The sequence below is a fragment of the Temnothorax nylanderi genome, unplaced genomic scaffold (assembly GCF_030848795.1).
Source record: "Temnothorax nylanderi isolate EJ_2023f unplaced genomic scaffold, tnyl_v1.0 TNYL_tig0271_pilon, whole genome shotgun sequence".
Lineage (NCBI taxonomy): Eukaryota > Metazoa > Arthropoda > Insecta > Hymenoptera > Formicidae > Temnothorax > Temnothorax nylanderi.
Window position 1 is genome coordinate 138,613 of NW_027249333.1, and position 20,848 is coordinate 159,460.

The 20,848-nt window shown below is 33.0% G+C and overlaps 1 protein-coding gene across 2 annotated transcripts in view; it reads left to right on the forward strand.

The window, feature by feature from the left end:
- The window catches only part of LOC139780313 (uncharacterized), a 34,172-nt gene that overhangs the window by 1,395 nt on the left and 11,929 nt on the right, over positions 1-20,848 (forward strand). For both annotated transcript variants that reach the window (XR_011720203.1, XM_071718929.1), the window contains exons 3-5: positions 125-236; positions 615-785; positions 1,228-1,268. Coding sequence is in view for 1 of the 2 variants with exons in the window: in XM_071718929.1 (XP_071575030.1) it covers positions 710-785; positions 1,228-1,268 (117 nt within the window). In the remaining variant the exon portion in view is untranslated. The remainder of the gene's footprint in view (positions 1-124; positions 237-614; positions 786-1,227; positions 1,269-20,848) is intronic.

Below are 20,848 nucleotides of genomic sequence, written 5' to 3' on the forward strand. Positions count from 1 at the left end.
TCACCATTAAGAAGTTAATATAATTATGTCTTGCTCAATTTAGAAATTAATTCGATCTGAAAATTAAATAATTTCGAAATAATTAATAAGATATTTTCTATTTTCTATTATATGCAAAATGAAGATAAATCTCGAATATTACACGAATCGCCGGTTCAGATTACGGATAACAGGTGATGGTGCAGCGGTTGGACAGATAAGCAGAAGCATGGAAAGACTTGGAATACAACCTACCGGTATATTTTATTACTTCAGATTTAATCTACACAATACAAACACAATACATATATTTTGTATTATGCAAGCAGAAGACTTTTACATATTTTTTCAATACCATCCTTTGTATGCATATAATTTGAGCATATAATTAGATATATTATAGATTTTTGGTTGTACTTTTTCTCAGATTACATGAGGCTAACACTGATACATCTTTGATTGTATCATATGAATGATATAAATGTATGCGTTTTGTATGACACTGTATTTTAGATATTTTTTATGGCTTTACATACATTTTTATAATCAAAATATTTAAGAAATTTGTACTGTTGTAGACATGTTCTTTAGATATTAAAATTGGAATAAAATTACAATTATCTTTTGTGTTGCAGTGGAGCTGCTGGTATCGGTGCAGCAAATACTGTAGTTGTCAGCTGGATTTTTGCTCGTAAACGTCGCCGCGTCGTGAGTGAGTGCGCCAACGGAGATGCGACATCGGAGGAGGACCACGGAGAGGAGGAGGAGGCCTGGGGAGCATCAGGTGACGCCGAAGCAACCGTGGGGTGAGTACTTGATTGTTATTTGTTTATTATTTTGCTGTCCTGTGGTGGATTCTGCCACTTTCTGAAGCGCGCGACGTGGTTGATTACGTTATACTCGAATCATTACTCTTACAATTCCGTTCGAGGTTTAAATCCGGCACAATTTCGCCGGAGTTCGATCTCCGGCATATGCGAGAAGAGATATTACGTCGCGAACGTCGCGATATTCACACGGTTGTAATATTACTTGCACAATTTTTCGCGGATTAATTATACGAACGATGTTAATGCTGAAATATGCTGCCGCTTGCAGCGGCCGCGATCGTTTCTTGAATTAGTATTTTAAAATCAGCTATGTGTGGTAAAATGTACTCAGTTTTAAGAATTTAACGGGCGCGATAATTATTTACTTTAAGTATCGATTATCTGGCACTGGTTTAATGTAAAAATATTTATGTTTCAGATCAATGCAGTGTTAGTAACTCCGCTGTTGCGCATCGACTGGTAAGTTCCAAGTATAGGTATATATTAGTTCAACTTGTTCGCATCATCACGTTAGTGATAGTGAACATACAGCAACACTGTAAAAAAAATCTATTAAAATTAATATAAAAATGTAGGAAGTTTTTATGCATATACCGTATATGAAATTTCAAATACGAAGTTGAAATTTGAAGGAGTGGTATTTCGAAAATAAAAGTATCGAGCAGTAATATTACTATGCTCATCTGTTTGCAAATTCATATACCTGTAAATGAATTTTGATCTTTAAGCATATTTAAATTAAGAAATAGGTTTTCTAATTTTCATGAACATTGACCTGAGAATTATCTCAAGACTAAATAAATTTCAAGTACATAAATGTTGTAATTTTACTATGTTGGAATATTATTATCAATATACAGAGTGGTTATTACGGGACAAATCTGTAGAAATATCATAGAAACAAGTGTCACGAAAGTGTCATACAGTGCATTAATTGTATGATCTTGATTCTGAGAATTCCGAGACCTGTTTCTTAATTTACATATACTTAAAGTTAAAATTGCTTTACAGGTATCTGATTTTTCAAACAGATGCGCATAGTAATATTAATGCTCGTTACTTTTATTTTCGAAATACCACTTTTTTAATTTTTAATATCTTATTTGAAATTTTATTTACGGTATCTGCAATCTGCATAAAAACTTCCTACATTTTTGTACTTATTTTAATACAGATTTTTTAAATATTCAATATTTTTAACAATATTTTAATATATTGTTAAAAATATTGAATATTAAATAAAAATATTTTGTTTACAATACTTTTACGGAAATGTTTGATGCCTGTAGAGCGGGACGAAAGTGATGCCCGCAATTTCACACCAGGACTTTATACTTTTCCTCCCTAGGGAGAGAAAGTAAGCCGCTCTGGCGTGAAATTGGCCACTGTCGCCTCGCTCTACAGGCATCAAAATTCGAACATTTCCGTAAAGGTATTGTGAAAAATATCGTATGTGTACCACGAGAGAGAGCTTTTTTGAGACTCGTGCAGTGATTGCCGCCCGAGCCGAAGGTTACACACACACTTGTCTGAAAAACGTAACTTTTTCTCCTAGGTGCACAATATACTATTTATTTTTATAACTGAAAAATAATGTATTTATTAAATATAATTATTTAATATTAGGAGTATAAAAAAGTTCTCGGCTTTTTTTCACAAAATTCAATTTTTATTTGAAAACGTACAGAAAGAGCTGCTGTGCAAGCTCCTTTTCAGTTTGTTCGGTGTTTTGATCGAGTAAAGCTTACAGTTCGTCCGTTTCAAATTGGGGAGGGCGTCCAGCACGCGAATGGTCTTCAAGATCGAAATTTCCTTCGCGAAATTGTTGATACCATCTTTTACACGTAGAATGTGTTACGACATTCTCACCATATGCAGCACAAATCATTTTAGTGGCTTCAGCAGCGTTTTTCTTCAAATAAAACGCAAAGTGGATGGAAAATCGAATATGCTCTTTTGTTATTGCCATTGTAAACACCACCGATTTGTAAGGTTATATGCAACAAATGCCAAACTGTGTGGCATTTTGAAAAGCTATATGTCAGCACTTTCAAACCGCAAAAGAGCGGGAGAATAACTAAAATTTAAAATGTAGTTTCGATTTCATGAAATCTAAAGCCGAGAACTTTTTTATACTCCTAATAAATACATTCATTATTTTTCAGTTATGAAAATAAAAATATATTGAATCTTTACGTACACGAGTACACCAAATTTATTTTGCACACACTTTTTATACGTTAAAAACATTGAAAATCTACACATAAAAAAGAAAATCGCTTATCGTTTAACGATCATTAGATAATATATATATATATATATTATATATATTAAAAATAGATATACCATTTTAAAGTTGCTTGCCCAATTTACCTATATGAACCTGGCACCCGACTTTTAAAAAATTAATTTTTTTTACGGAAAACGTTAGCATTTCGTTTGTAGTTGTTTGTAGTAACAAAAATTTCGTTTGTAGTTCAATACATTAAAAATTATAAACATTTAAAAAATGACTCGCACCCCACTTTGAGATATCTCAAATCCGCTTGCGCCATCTTCAGAATTGTTTGTAGTTGTTTGTAGTGCTTTTCTTTTCGTTTGTAGTTGAACCGTTTAAAAGTTACACAACAATTTAAAAAAATAATAAAAACCTAACTTTGCCAATTTTGGAGATACCTCAAATCCGCTTGCGCCATCTTCTTCAGAATCGTTTGTAGTTGTTTTTAGTGTTTTTCTTTTCGTTTGTAGTTGAACCGTTTAAAAATTACAATTTAAAAAAATAAAAAAACCTAACTTCGCCTATTTTGGAGATATCTCAAATCCGCTTGAGCCATCTTCTTCAGAATCGTTTGTAGTTGTTTGTAGTGCTTTTCTTTTCGTTTGTAGTTGAACCGTTTAAAAGTTACAACAAATTAAAAAAATAAAAAAAACCTAACTTTGCCAATTTTTGAGATATCTTAAATCCGCTTGCGCCATCTTCTTCAGAATCGTTTGTAGTTGTTTGTAGTGCTTTTCTTTTCGTTTGTAGTTGCACAGTTCAAAAGTTATTATATTTTTGCAATAAACAAAAAGTGTAACTTTGCCAATTTTTGAGATATCTCAAATCCGCTTGCGCCATCTTCTTCAGAATTGTTTGTAGTTGTTTGTAGTGCTTTTCTTTTCGTTTGTAGTTGCACCGTTCAAAAGTTATTATATATTTGCAATAAACAAAAAGTGTAACTTTGCCAATTTTTGAGATATCTCAAATCCGCTTGCGCTATCTTCTTCAGAATCGTTTGTAGTTGTTTGTAGTGTTTTCTTTTTTGTTTATATTTGCACCGTTCTAAATTTGATATTTTTGCAATAAACAAAAAGTGTAACTTCCCCTATTTTGGAGTTATTTTAAAACTGATTGCGCGACTCGATGTAGAATCGTTTGTAGTTGTTTGTAATGGTTTTCGTTTCGTTTATAGCTGCACGTTTAATTTGCCGTTATTTTTTTAAATTGTTGTAACTTTTAAACGGTTCAACTACAAACGAAAAGAAAAGCACTACAAACAACTACAAACGATTCTGAAGAAGATGGCGCAAGCGGATTTGAGATATCTCCAAAATAGGCAAAGTTAGGTTTTTTTATTTTTTTAAATTGTAATTTTTAAACGGTTCAACTACAAACGAAAAGAAAAACACTACAAACAACTACAAACGATTCTGAAGAAGATGGCGCAAGCGGATTTGAGATATCTCCAAAATAGGCAAAGTTAGGTTTTTTTATTTTTTTAAATTGTAATTTTTAAACGGTTCAACTACAAACGAAAAGAAAAACACTACAAACAACTACAAACGATTCTGAAGAAGATGGCGCAAGCGGATTTGAGGTATCTCCAAAATTGGCAAAGTTAGGTTTTTATTATTTTTTTAAATTGTAACTTTTAAACGGTTCAACTACAAACGAAAAGAAAAGCACTACAAACAACTATAAACGATTCTGAAGAAGATGGCGCAAGCGGATTTGAGATATCTCAAAGTGGGGTGCGAGTCATTTTTTAAATGTTTATAATTTTTAATGTATTGAACTACAAACGAAATTTTTGTTACTACAAACAACTACAAACGAAAAGCTAACGTTTTCCGTAAAAAAATTAATTTTTTAAAAGTCGGGTGTCAGGTTCACATAGGTGCCCAATTTGACCTCTTCTGATTCCTTTTCTAAACAAAAGGTGTGGATTCAATATAAAAAATAAACTCCGATTATTTGCACATATATATATATAGCCAGAACACTTTTATTTTTTTAAACTAAATTACTATAAATTTTTGGTAATATATATTTGCTTTATATATTTGGTAATAAACTGATTATTTTGTTATACATTTTTTAATCGTTTTGTCGAAAATCTCAATCGTCTTTAAAAGCCTCCACAGCATTAGTCAACTTCATCACGGAACTATCATAGGACAGTGCGTTTCTTTTTTTACTTTCCTTCCGCTTATGTCCAGTTTTGGGGTTTATTTGAAGTAAGGGCCAAAGCACATAACATGGCATAGCGATATACGACAGTCGTAGTCCCCGATCTGACAGATCAGGATACGCCAAAGCTTGTGCGTTACTTACGTCCACGACTACGACTGTCATATGTGCTTTGACCCTAATACTCTGAAATAAAAGAAAATAAGACTCTTAACCCTTAAATGCCACACCTCTCAAGAATCTCGTAAATGACACATGGGGTCTAAAAGACCCCAGCATGAAAAATGTCTCCTTACTTATTGATTTTTTGATATTTAGTTATGAAAATTATTTTCAATGTTGTTCAAGGCTTAGAAAAGAGAATAAAATGCTTATATTGTTAAAATTTCAATTTCAACATAGTATAAAAAATTAAGATCGCCAACAGTTAAAATGTTGGCTCCAAAATAAAAAAAATAAAAAATAATAAATAGATAAATATGAGCTCCATATTTGGCAGGAACATTTGAAAATATATCATTCTAAAGGGTCTGGGGTCCGCTGGACCCCGGGTGGCATTTAAGGGTTAAAAAAAGACGTTCAAAAGACGTTTAGCACGAAAGAGTTTTCTTACTCCATTTTACGTCATCGAAATATATTATATTAGCTAAGTTTATTACAATACTAGCAAGTTCGGTACAACAAGCGAGCTTCGTGAGCTCGCGAGTTATATCAAGTTGCGCGCTTCACATGCGTGCAAAACCGTGAAAAATTACAATTTAGGAATTATACACGTTTTTCGGGTACGTGATGTTTCGGCGCGGCCATTCCCGTGCGAACATTCCAACTATTTGTGAGAAATATATATTAGGAAAACTAAAATCTTAAGTTTTTAAGACAGTGACCATTCAGAGCAATATTGACTGCGATTACACGGCGGCTTATAATCTGGTTTAATAACTATATACTATCCAATCCAAAATTTTTCTTTTTTCGATTATAATGATCATTTAAATGTGAGTCTATTTTGATATTATAAACATTTGAATCAATTTCTTTTAATATATACGTATTAAAAGTTGTAGTTTAAGTATTAAAGAGGCATATTTAAATAATCACTATATGACATCTGTGCTACTACTTTTTAGATTTCCAAATTTTGAAGTTATATTGACATCATTTTACTAGTCTATTTTTACTGGGATTTTAACATATTGAAATAAATAAATAATATTTACTTTATTTCAGATAATATTGATTTCAAAATCGATATTGGTACGTTAACTTTTTCTTCTTCCTCGTTTATTGAATCCTTGTTTAAGACATTTTCGTTATTTTTTTTTTGGAACTTGCAGCTGAAAATTATCAAAAATATATTTTAAAAGAAATACCTACAGATTTCTCTAAACATTTTTCCGTAAAATGTTAATATTTAATTATTTAAAGTATAAAAACTATTAAATTTAATATATAAATGTGTAAAACTTAAATTAAATGTATATAGAGGAAAGTCCCCTATTATGAGACAGGATCCTAATATGAGATATGTTAAGCTAAAAGGCCCTTTATAGGCCCCATCTGTTGATCCCGCCATGAAAAAACTCCGCCATCTTATATTAGGATCCTATCTCATAATAGGGGACTTTCCTCTAATTATTATTATTATAAATAATTTGGAAACTTAAGTTTGTCAATTATATTTTTAATATCGCTTCGTGTAAAGAAATTTTAAACACATTAATCGGATTTTAAATATTTTATTCAACTATAATATATTCAATGTTAATGGTTGTTAAGGATCGAACATAGCAATCTCGATGTAAGCATCGGGCCGCGATGCTGACCGCTACGTGCCTGCCGTCAGTCTCGTGGCACGTATTCGAACCTATTAGAAGTTAGCCCCCCACTTTTAGAATTAACATATTTTCACGGTTGTGCTGAATTGTGCTAGGTTTGTGCTATATTGTGCTCGAATATTATAACCATAATATAGTACAGTCATTTGATAGTTTTACCTGGAAAGTTTTCCGGGAGTTTTGAAAATGGATAATTTTATATATTTTGATGTGCTCTTTCCGAATTTCAACTTTGCCACCTCGTATCTTTGCCGCTCGCGCCGCCGCGCCGTATTGGAAAAATGGCGCCTAAAAGCAGTTTTTTGACAATATCTCCTTTCCGACTCATTCCACGATAAAAACATTTATATACAAAATAAAACTAGAGAAAATTTCCTACAATTTATGTAATAACCTTTTTTTTCGTAAAATTAATAGTTTTGGCGTACGAGCGCCGCAAAGTGTAGTTCAACACGCGTTTTGGCCTAAAAACTCATTTCCACACCACCTTAGGTAGAGTAAGCGGCGCGTTTTTTTTTACCGTGGTATCGCCAGTAGGCCTAATCCACATGCAATTCACTATTCTAAAATTTAGCGCATTCTTTTTCGCTTCGCTGTTCTTGATGGACCAGGTGTTGCGAGTTCATCGTCATTAGTACTGATCGAAACGTCACAGACCGAAATTTCTTCCACATCATCCGCAATGGGATTTTCAGTTTCATCGCAATCCTCTTCGTTCTCGATTTCATCATACGTTTGCTCGAAAATAGTCTCCGTTTCTTCCTCTTCGTCGCTATCTTGTGATGGAACTTGCGAGTTATCACAAGTACCACTACAATTCGTGCATATAACGGAGCACTTTAACCCAGCCTTTCTGCATCCACAGGCTTTCTGACATCTTTTTTTGCATTTGCGATTATCGATGAGAAACAGTATTTCAGAACTTGCTCGAGCTCGTAATGATGATTGGGGTCGAGCGATTGTTGAGCGTCTCGAGCATGTTAATGATTTGGAACGGGCTAATTCCTGTCACCACACTCGAGCCCCCAGCTCTGGAAAGCTTGTTAAAACTTATTTCTTGCAAATGCAAAAAAAGATGTCAGAAAGCCTGTGGATGCAGAAAGGCTGGGTTAAAGTGCTCCGTTATATGCACGAATTGTAGTGGTACCTGTGATAACTCGCAAGTTCCATCACAAGATAGCGACGAAGAGGAAGAAACGGAGACTATTTTCGAGCAAACGTATGATAAAATCGAGAACGAAGAGGATTGCGATGAAACTGATAATCCCATCGCGGATGATGTGGAAGAAATTTCGGTCTGTGACGTTTCGATCAGTACTAATGACGATGAACTCGCAACACCTGGTCCATCAAGAACAGCGAAGCGAAGAAGAATGCGCTAAATTTTAGAATAGTGAATTGCATGTGGACTAGGCCTACTGGGGATACCACGGTAAAAAAAACGCGCCGCTTACTCTACCTCAAGGTGGTGTGGAAATGAGTTTTTAGGCCAAAACGCGTGTTGAACTACACTTTGCGGCGCTCGTATGCCAAAACTATTAATTTTACGAAAAAAAGGTTATAACATAAATTGTAGGAAATTTTCTCTAGTTTTATTTTGTATATAAATGTTTTTATCGTGGAATGAGTCGGAAGGAGATATTGTCAAAAAACTGCTTTTAGGCGCCATTTTTCCAATACGGCGGCGCGAGCGGCAAAGATACGAGGTGGCAAAGTTGAAATTCGGAAAGAGCACATCGAAATATATAAAATTACCAATTTTCAAAACTCCCGGAAAACTTTCCAGGTAACCTCTTCTTTTACAACCAAATGACTGTACTAACACTATATAATCAGGTTTGGATCCTTCTCAAGTGATCTAATATAAAACGGCCATCACTATCACACCAGACATCTTTCGTTATGAAAATTTTCACAAAAAAGGTCATAATTGATCAAATGTGTAATGTCCAGCGATGGTCGTTTGATTAATAAATCTTGAGACTAACCGGCGAAGAGAAGTGAAATCCACTCACTAAACTAAGTTCAGAGAACATAAGATTGACAAACTAAAGTCTTAAGAAAGACAACGGAAACAGACAATGTGAGATGATTTTTAAGCGGCGATGATTTATGACTTTCTGAACGCATCCTTATTGTGTGTGTCTGTAAATCGATGAAGCAGGCACCGAATATTTTCTCGATGCCTCCGACACACTGAGTACACCCGTCTTTACGTCATTGACTGCTTTTAAAAAATTTTCTGGAGGATAGTTTTTATAATGGCTCCTCTTTTTCACTTCAGCAACTTTTGAGCAACTTTGGGCAGTCTCCTGATCCTTTCCAGATGAAGTCTTGTCTCGACTTGTAGATTGTTTGCAGTTGTCTTTTTTCATCAAACGTGGACTCCGCCTTGGTTTTTCTGCTTCATGGTCATTAGGTAATTTGTTTTTGACATCTGCCAATATGCCTTGTTTGGCATTTTTAGATTTGTTTCCATCCGAAGCTGTCTTGCTTGACCCTGCAGTGGGAGTGCCCACTGCTTTCGTAGACAAAGTTTTGTCTTCAAATGTTTTGATACGTCGTGTTCGAATTTTTCTTGATGCATCTTTATCATTATCGGAGTAAATCTCAACGATATTTTTCTTCGTACCCATGTTAGACGGGTTTGCTTTTTTTATAGCGCCATTGTTTGAGGAACTACTTGCACAGCAATTAGATGAAGGATTTTTTTTCATGATTTATCTCAATGGTTTTATCATTTTTGATCATCTCAAGGGTTCCTCTAGAATAAGGCTTAAGGATCCAGATTACTTTCACTCTCAACAGTGGACAAATTCTACTCTCTATCAGAGAGTTTTTGACGCGTATTTTTGTCATCAAATTGTAAACGCGATAAGCAATCCTGAGAGCGCGACACATTTTTGCTATCGTAAAAAGTGTTATGAAGACATGTATTCAGTCTGTTATGAAGACTTCTAACTGAGCGATGAGTTATTCATTTTTGTTTAAGGAGGTTCGATGGCTTCATCGGGGGGAGTAGTGGGACGCGGGTGTTCTGGTAACAGCGCACTAGCGTTTGAAGTAGTGGGAGTGAAGGGGATTGCTCTGATTGGTCGCCGCGTGTATAGTGCGTGCTGCTGTTCACGTCGTTCACGACCGTGGCAGTCTAGCAGACGAAAAATCAAGCAATTTATGCTTTAATAATTAATTTTTCTACGAAATGTGCGGTAACCTTCCCCTTTCTTTCGCTCATTTATTTGTAAATTATTAAGTTACATGTGCATATTTTTTTTTTATCATTTGCATTTTTTGCTTCCTCATAGAGGAAGCTTTGTTTTCGTAAATTCGTATATGAACCTTTGATTGCGTATAAAGTTGGCTCTAATCAACCAAATTTAAAAGAATTATATATAAAATAGGGGTAGAAGAAACCAAAGAAAAGATTGTTTTTTGAGTTTTTAATGTCAATATGTTCAGAGTGTTTTAAAACGTCGAAATATTGCATTAAAAAAATGTCGGTATGTGTGTATGTATGTCTGTGCCAAATTTACAGACATTTCTATAACTCCAGAACTGATCAATCAAATCTTAACGAATTATATATGAAATAGGGGTAGAAAAGACTAAAGAATATAATAGAATTAATAAAAATTGTTAACCATTGCCATTGTCGTACGTATTCATACGTGTGTTCTTGTACGGCTGTGCTGCCGCTGCCAGGCACTCCTACCACAACGGAGTACAAACGACGGTGTCGAGTTACCGGATGGTACACCACGGGGTGTCCGTGACTTATACCCTGTTTGGTTACCCTGGTTCTTCAGCCCCTCCCTGCGGAGCCCCTCTCACCTACTCCCTTTCGTCTCCCTCATTCCGCGGGGCCCAAACCACCTCTCTCTCTCTCTCTCTTTCTCTTTTGTGGTTCGTGCCGTACCACTGCTCCCGCGACTAAGATGTTTTGCAAAACAAACGTTTGTATCTGCACGCTCGGCCAAGCGAGAAACCCCCATCGTCGGGGGCGACGTTAATAGACGGTGAGAGCTCGCCAGCTTTCGCCCTCGTGCTACCGCGCGAAATAGAATTTATTCTCGCAGGAAAGGCAGATATTAACTACGATCTAATTAACAAGAAATCTAAATGGAAAAGTTTATAAAAGCCGTAGAAGATATAAATCCAGAAAATCAACTTTGCAAAATTTCCTCTTAAAGTTGCCACTTTGTGCTTTTATAATCGACTATGCTTAATATTGTATGTTTAACAAATATCATCAAATCGATCATGAGAAAAACGATCAACGATGTAAGAAGGAAAGCAACTCTCGTGAAAGGGGTTACCGATTTCTGTTAAAAAAAATAACTAAGTTTACCGAAATTTCTATAACTCCAGAACTAATTAACCAAATCTTAACGAATTATATATGAAATAGGGGTAGAAAAGACTGAAGAATATAATAGAATTAATAAATTTTGTTAATAATAAAGGGGTTACCGATTTCTGTTAAAAAAACAGCCAAACTTACTAAAATTTCTATAACTTAAGAATTGATTAACCAAATTTTAAAGAATTATATATAAAATAGGGGTAAAAAAACTGAAGAATATAATAGAATTAATAAAAATTGTTAATAATAAAGGGGTTACCGATTTCTATCTAAAAGAATCTACAAGATTGCTCTAATTTCCACAAATTTTGAGATATCGAGCTTAATTTTTTTTATGGATAGATCGCAAGTATCATTAAAGGTAGGTTGGTGTTGAATTTGGCAATGATCGGTGAAGGGGTTACCGATTTTTGCCAAAAAGTGTACAAGTTATATATGTAATCTTATATATAGAACGTATCATTAAAGGAAGGTTGTTTTGAATTTCGCGAAAATTGGTGAAAGAGTTACTGATTTCTGCCTTAAAAAAATATTTTTTTTACCCCTATTTTATATATAATTCTTTAAGATTTGGTTGATTAGACCCAGCTTTATACGCGATCAAAAGCCTCTAATTTTTAGAATATTTTTCAGTCTTTTCTATACCGATTTCTGTTAAAAAAAATAACTAAGTTTACCGAAATTTCTATAACTCCAGAACTAATCAACCAAATCTTAACGAATTATATATAAAATAGGGGTAAAAAAACTGAAGAATATAATAGAATTAATAAAAATTGTTAATAATAAAGGGGTTACCGATTTCTATCTAAAAGAATCTACAAGATTGCTCTAATTTCTACAAATTTTGAGATATCGAGCTTAATTTTTTTTATGGATAGATCGCAAGTATCATTAAAGGTAGGTTGGTGTTGAATTTGGCAATGATCGGTGAAGGGTACTCCGCGACGCGTAGGCAGTAATTACCTAAAAATTGACATATTTCCGTCAATAATGAAGATTTTGGAAAAATTTAAACGCCATTTTGTTCATCGTGAAAAGAGGAACAAATTTTCTCTAGTTCATTTTTTTATAGGATGTATAGTTTGATCGCTAGGGCAATTTAAACAAATAAATTGTTAATAACTTTGCATCGACTTACGAAAAAACTATTTACAGATTCTTGTTCTACAACCCAAAAAACATAAAAAAACATTAACTTAACCCTTTGCGGCACAGCGGGATAGAATCTATCCCACCTAGATTACCATCATTTTGCTTCCTCATAGAGGAAGCTTTGTTTTCGTGAATTTCGTATATGAACCTTCGATTGCATTTAAGTTGGGTTTAAGTCAACCAAATTTAAAAAAATTATATATGAAATAGGGGTAGAAGAAACCAACGAAGAGATTGGTTTTTGAGTTTTTTCTGCCAATATGTTCAGATCGTTGTAAAACGTCGAAATATCGCCTTAAAAAAATGTCTGTGTGTGTGTGTATGTGTAGATTTAATGTCCGTGGTTACTCTAACTTCCGCAAATATTGAGATATCGGGCTGTTTTTTTTTTAATCGATAGAGTATCATTCAAGGAAGGTTGGTATTGAATTTGGCGATAATCGGTAAAGGGGTTCTTTTTTAAAAAAATTTTGAATTTTTTTAGAAATGTCCGTGGTTGCTCTAATTTCCGCAAATATTGAGATATCGGGCTGTTTTTTTTTTTAATCGATAGAGTATCATTCAAGGAAGGTTGGTATTGAATTTGGCGATGATCGGTAAAGGGGGTTTTTTTAAAAAAAATTTTGAATTTTTTTAGAAATGTCCGTGATTGCTCTAACTTCCGCAAATATTGAGATATCGGGCTGTTTTTTTTTTAATCGATAGAGTATCATTCAAGGAAGGTTGGTATTGAATTTGGCGATGATCGGTAAAGGGGTTCTTTTTAAAAAAAATTTTTACTTTTTTAAAAAATGTCTGTGGTTCTAACTTGCGCAAATATTGAGATATTGGGCTTAATTTTTTTTTAATTGATAGAGTATCGTTCAAGGAGGGTTGATATTGAATTTGGCGATGATCGATAAAGGGGTTCTTTTTTAAAAAAAATATTTTTAATTTTTCTAAAAAAATTTTCAGGGCCAAATTGCCAAATTCAATACCAACCTTCTTTAAACGATACTTTATCGATTAAAAAAAAAACAGCCCGATATCTCAATATTTGCAGAAGTTAGAGCAACCACGGACATTTTTAAAAAAATTTGGTTAATTAATCAATAATTCTTTAAAATTTCTGTTAAAAAAAACAGTCAAGTTCGCTCACAAAGCTTCCTCTATGAGGAAGCCAAAACAAATAAATACTAATAATTATACATTGAATAAAATACAAGCTTCCTCATAGAGGAGCTTTGTGAGCGAAGACAAGTTTTCACTTGCACACTTTAAAACTATGAGGAAGCAATGTGCAAGTTTCTACTTGCACACGTTTTACTTGTTCTTGCACTTATTTCATTCTGAAGGTATGCAATTATATGTCATTTCCCATAAGAACCTATGTTAAAAATACAGCCAGTTTCATGAAATTTTAATATGTTGTTCTGGAATGCAAAATAGAATTATGTGAATTTTTTGAATTTAAAAAGTACAATTTTTGGAGTAGATTTTTTTCAAAACGGGACGGTGAAAAATTCCCAAAAAATTCACATAATTCTATTTTGCATTCCAGAACAACATATTTCATGAAACTGGCTGCATTTTTTTGTAGCCACTGAACCTCCTTAAATATTAATTTTTACGTAGTTAGTTTTTTGTGATTAATTAGCAATTTGCTAATTAAATAAAAATTTAATTTGTTGTTAAGGCTGATTTATGCTGGTCGTAACCGTTGATTTAAGCCGTAATCGCTAAGAACTTTCCAAAAGATATTGCCGTGTAAGTTTTTATACCCTTTGATTGCTGCTGAACGCATTTTCTCCCATGAATTTAAATTTTCGAATATTGCATAGGCATAATTTGGTGAATAGTCATTAATTGCAAAATTTAATGCTTGACTAAATTTTTTTGAGTACTTTATTTTGGTGCATAGTACGAACCAAAGATACCTGCAAAATATCATCCAGCATTTTTTCTTTGTTTTTTTTGTATTTTTTTATCGCTGTAGAGCGCTTCTCCGCATTTAAATTCTCAAATATTGTATAAGCATAATTTGCGAAACACGTTTTATTAAGATTTTATTCAGATAAAATAAAAAGATGAAAAAAAAATTTACCGTATATCATCGCTTCTACTTTTTATTTTTTATTGCTGTACAGTCATTCGAATTTGCCACATGGTGGAATAACTCGTTACACTTGAATAAGTAACACAATTGCGCGATCAGACGGAGTAGAAACGTTTTGCCTCGACGATATGTTCAGATATTTTCGAGCGAAACGTAATTTTACGTTTCTTAGGATATTTGAAATGGATCACGCCGTATGCGATAAACTTTCGTTTAAATCGGCGAAACAGAACAGAGTGTCTTTGTAGGGACACACCCTGTACATGAACATACCCAGATAGCAAAATGTTAGCAGAATGCGCGCAGATTGGCAGCAAATTTGATCAAAATCCCACACCAAAACCATAGCTATCTGTGTCCGCATTAAGTTCGTGTTCTGTCGACAGAGCCTGGCTGACAGGCAATGTAAGCAGATTGCCAACAGAAACCGCGCAGAGCCTGCATACATAACTTGGCAACAGATTGGCAGCAAAAACCGAGCAGAGCCTGCGCGCTCGACCTGAGAACAGATTGGCAGCAAAAATCGAGCAGACTTTGTCCATACCCATACAGCACAAAATATATTTTTTAAATATTTTTTAAATATTTTTTAGGTATAGATTAAAATAATTCACAAAAATATTTTTTAAATCTTTCTATGTTCGCCAGATTATGTCAGAAAAATATTTTCGAAAATATTTTTAAAAGATTGCAAATAAATATATACAATAATATTTGTAAAATTTTTTTATCAGAAATATTGCTTCGAAAAATAAAATATGTTTAACCCAATCAGCAATAATTGTTTCACGTTTGAAAGATTTTTTTAATATTTTAAAAATATACATTACACACAATATACTTTACATCTTACTTTGGAAAATATTATTTTGCATATCTATATCATTGCAGCAATTTTGGTTGAGCCTTGCGTTGTATTGCTGACAAAGATATGTCTCGCGAATGTTATAATTTTGCTTCGCAGGAACCCTGCTTATATTAGCCCTCAACTGAAATTTACTTACGAGTTAGTCTTACCATTATGCGCCGCTTAGTGGCGTCGTTGCAAACTATCACGGAAAGATGCGCTACCATGCATCTTTCTTAATTAAGTCATGCGCGCAGGCTCTGCTCGATCTTTGTTGTCAATCTGCTGCCAAGTATGTGTGCAGGCTCTGCGCGGTTTCTGCTGCTAATCTGCTCACATTGCCTGTCAGCAGGCTCTGTCGCATTTCTGGCTACAGTTTGACAACATCGTCTGATAGAGCAGTTTCCGCGTGCAATTTGTTGCCTTTCTGATACCAAAAATTTAATGCAGACTCTGCTTGGAATCTGCTGCTCAGGTTTGGCTATCTGGGTATGTACATGCGCATTATATGTATATGAACATATGCTCTCGGTGTTATAGATATTTTTATTTGACCGAAAGTGAATAATAAAAAATATACAAACTTTTACTATACATATACCCATATGTATAGTACTGTTGTACATATATACTGTTTGTACATATATTTACAATATAAAATGTACATCTATATATGGAGGGGTAAAAATTACAGTGGTGTAAGTCAAATTTTTTAAAATATTTTCTCGTGTGCATAGATGCAATCTGTACAATATATAAATTGCATCTATGCACACGAGAAAATATTTTAAAAAATTTGACTTACACCACTGTGGTTTTTACCCCTCTATATATGTACTGTTTGTACATATATTTCTAATAGGTAAGCTCAATTTTTCTAACAATGCATCATTCCATCCTTCTTTTTTTTTGGTGCTGTGGATGAAGGGATGCGATCTGCAATTTTATCAATCTTTTGTGATGGAGTGAAATTGTTTATCTAATAGTTCCATTGTGGTGGATAAAATAAAAAATTCACTGAATTAATTAATATTGATGATTGAATAATTATTTTTCCTTTATCGCGCTCGAATCTAATGACTCTAAATATTGCACACTTTAAGTTTTAAAATGAAAAATTTCTTTTATAACGCGTAAAAAATCGATCTAACGATTCATTTATTATTTGGTTTGCTATCTATAATCCATACAAAGTTGCTTTCTTTGCACAGATTTAATGAACTCAGCATTCTTGGTATTTATGTTGTCATCTTCCTCAGATTCCGATTCTCCTTTTTCTCTTAAATGTTTCGATGCTTGCACCGCTGCTTCACGTTTTGGTGGTTGCTTCATCGGAATTTGTACTTTCTCAACACTTTTGATTTTCGGTGTTGATTTCTTATTTGACTTCCTTCTTTTCACACGCGTGGAATCATCTTTCTGGTACCAATTCTCGGCAAGACATTGTTTTCAACCTCTAGATTAGAAGCAATAATTTAGCTGGAATTTTTCTATGACTTGCGTTATCGTTTTCAGTTATATCTCGCTTGTCTGTATAACTAACAATAACTAACAATAACGCAATCATCCTGCTCTATATTTTGAACAGTAGTAACTGCTGCTTCCGTCAGCGAAATGTTAGACATTCCTTTTTTGCCATTGATGACATTTTCGCTGTCTACTGTATTTTGCCGAACATCTTTTTAACTATTAATTTTTTTATCTGTTTTTTTTGCTTCTATAACATATAATATATAATATGTGACATATAACATATAATGTATAATATATAATATATAATATATAATAATAATATATAATATATAATATATAATATATAATATATAATATATAATATATAATATATAATATATAATATATCTCGGATTCCTTATTAGCATGTGCTTATTATGGCGACTATCCAAGATTTCCAGAAGAATGCACTCGTGGTAGAAGCGTTTTAGGAAAATAGTTTTAGCATGGCATATTAGTTTTCCACAAAGCTTATCTATTTACATTCACTATTTTGATGCTTTTTGGTATCCATACGGCAAAAATGCAACACTCTACTCATGTTATATTTTTTTGACCTTTATTTAAATTACCTTGAATTCAATTTCGCGTGTAAACAAGGCGCAGGATACTTTCCCTGCGTTCGTTTTCTCCCAATTTCTCCCACTGGGAGCATGTACTATACTAAAAATATATAGGGTACGTTACGTATATTATAGATTTTAATATAGTATATGTTCCCAGTGGAAGAAAACGAACGCAGGCTTTATCTCAGAAGCGTTCATATTATAATCGATTAATCGATTGAATTATAATTAATCAATATGAAGTAGCTAAGTTAATTATTAATAACAAAACATTTTAAATTATTATTCTAGAACTATTAAAAAAAAAAAAAAAGTTTTAACTAAACAGTTTTTTACGCGTAAAAAAAAAGAACGTCGACGTTTTCTACGCGATCTTAAAAAACACGAACCTTTTTTGGCCTTTTAAAAAAACGCTGGCTTTTTAAAGAATTTAACTGATTTAGCTGATAAACGAATTGTAGCCGGTTTATCGCGTTGCGTGTTAAGCCCCTTGCACAATGCCAGGCAACAGGCAATAGGAACAGGGAATATATAGAAATCAGAAATCATGTATAAATGCAGAATAAACAGTGGCACAGGCAATAGACACAGAGTTTCCGTCACGTTGGTAATTCTGTGCCTATTGCCTGTTGCCAACCAATCATAGCATTCGAATTTTTTAGGTTGTAATTAACGATTTTTTGGTTATTTCCTGTTCCTATTGCCTGTTGCCTGGCATTGTGCAAGGGGCTTTAAGGAGGTTGGTTTGTTCTCTGTGCGGGGAAGGGGCGCGCGGCAGGGGAAAAGCATATAGGTTAGATTTTCGTCGCGTGAAATAAACGAATTTTAGCAAATAAATATGTGGAATGCATTTAATTGCTGTTTCTTAAGGTTTAAAAAGAGTTGTTTGTACAATTAAAACCCAAATACGTTATTATCCACATTGAAATGTGGAAATAATAAATGTGGTCCTGTTTTATTTTTACAATTTCTTGATAACTATAAAGACGAATCATTTCAGTCTTCGAGAAAGTTCTTCCTAAATATGTAAAGAGTTATTTGCACCTATTTTCACTAAGTTCTTATCATTTTTAATATGCTTTCGAGAGTTACATTACAGGTTACGTAACATTTCTGCTGTGTCGCCCGTGTATAAGAGAGAGACAAGAGTATAACTTCAATAATTAATTACTCGACAACCATGCAGATGATTGTCTTCAACTTTGGCATGGACGACAGATTCCCATAGACGAATATTCTCCGTAAATTTGAACTAATTCTTATCAAATTGATTTTACTAACCACCCTCCTTAATTTCGGGTGTACCGTGCAAAGTGATGCGCGATCGCAATAAATAATCCGTAAGATTTTATATGTTTTTTTAGTTATATGTATTGGTTAAAAGAGGAAAGCGGTATTTGTATGTTTTGTAAACAAGGTAGGGATAACACGAATCATTATGTGTCGGAATGCGAAGCGATAAAAAATTGGTTTATAGAATTAGGTAAGAATAATAAAGAAAGATTAGAGAGGCTTTGGAATGATGATATGGACATCATCAAAGAGAAGATATTGTTAAGATTATATAGAGAACGGTCAAAGTTAGAGAAAGAAGAGCGAAAAAGAAGGTTGGAATAATACATGAAGGTCAATGTGTAACAACCCATACAGCACAAAATGTTTTCAAAAAATATTTTTGAATATTTCTATAAAAATATTGCAAGAAATATTTTAAAATGGTTTTAGGAATATTTTAAAAAAGTTAAAAAACCTTTTGTGATAACATTTTTAAGAATATTTTGAGAATCTTTTAAAAATATTTATAAAAATGTTCTTCTTTATCACCCAGGAAATATTTTCTTAAATATTTGAAATATATTTTTGAAATATTAATTTAAATCAACATATTTATTGTTTTATAATCTTGTTCCAAAATATTTAAAAATATTTTAAATCTATTATTGGTTCTAAAATCTTTTTTCAAATATTTTTGAAATATTATGAAATATTCTTAATTAAAAGATGCATGATAGCGCATCTTTCCGTGCTAGTTTGGAACGACGCTGCTAGGCGGCGCATAATGGTAAGACTAACTCGTAAGTAAATTTCAGTTGAGGGCTAATATAAGCAGGTCTTTGGCGAAGCAAAATCATGACATTCACAAGATAGATATGTATATTTTTCAAATATATAAAAAAAAAGATGTACCTATACTTTACAGATATTAAAAAAATCTTTCAAACATGAAACACAATTATTACTTATTGGGTTAAACATATTTTATTTTTTGAAGTAATATTTCTAAAAGAGTTTACAAATATTATTAAATATATTTATTTGCAATCTTATAAAAATATTTTTGAAAATATTTTTCTGACATGATCTGGCGGACATAGAAACATTCAAAAAATATTTTTTGAATTATTTTAATCTTCCTAAAAAATATTTAAAAAATATTTTAAAAACATTTTGTGCTCTATGGGAATGTGCAATAGTTAGTTGTAAGTTATGATAGTAGTGTATGAATGGCAGGATGAATGATTAAGGTTATTTGTAAACCAAGTCCACTTCTTGGCTATGTAGCTGAAGTTAATAAATATATATTATATATATATATATATATATATATATATGTTTTTTTAGTTTTACGGCTAACTCTTTCCTCATCGGTACTTCTTCTCGATCGTGACCATATTTCATGGCTGCAGTATCAATGCACAGGGGATACAAAATATTTTTTACGGTTGTTGCGCAAGACGTTGTCCGTTTTCCATTTTTGGGTGTCTGTTTCAAATGATTTTGCCAAAGTTGCTCAAACACATGATCTGAAAGATCTGGTTTTTGCGATTGGGGGTCTATTTTGATGCTTTTTGGTGTCTCTGTGGCAAAAATGCAATACTCGTTGCGTTATATTTAAGGTAAAAGTACCAATAACGGGCCACTTAAGGATACGAAGAAAATAAATCTTAAATCTAATACATAAAATTAATTTTAAGCTACAAAAAACTTTTTTATTTAGGAAGTTATAACTATTTTCTGCTTAAACGAGTAAAAAAAGTGATATTTTTTGCGGTATTTTATTTAAATTAAATAAAAATGTAGTAGACATCGATGTACCAATACATGACCAGCCAAAATGCGATTGTCCCAGCGTCCAAATTATGAGGTCCTAGTAACTGACCATGACTTTTTAAGTGTATTAAAATAATTTTAATAAAAGGAATTTTATTTTGCAGA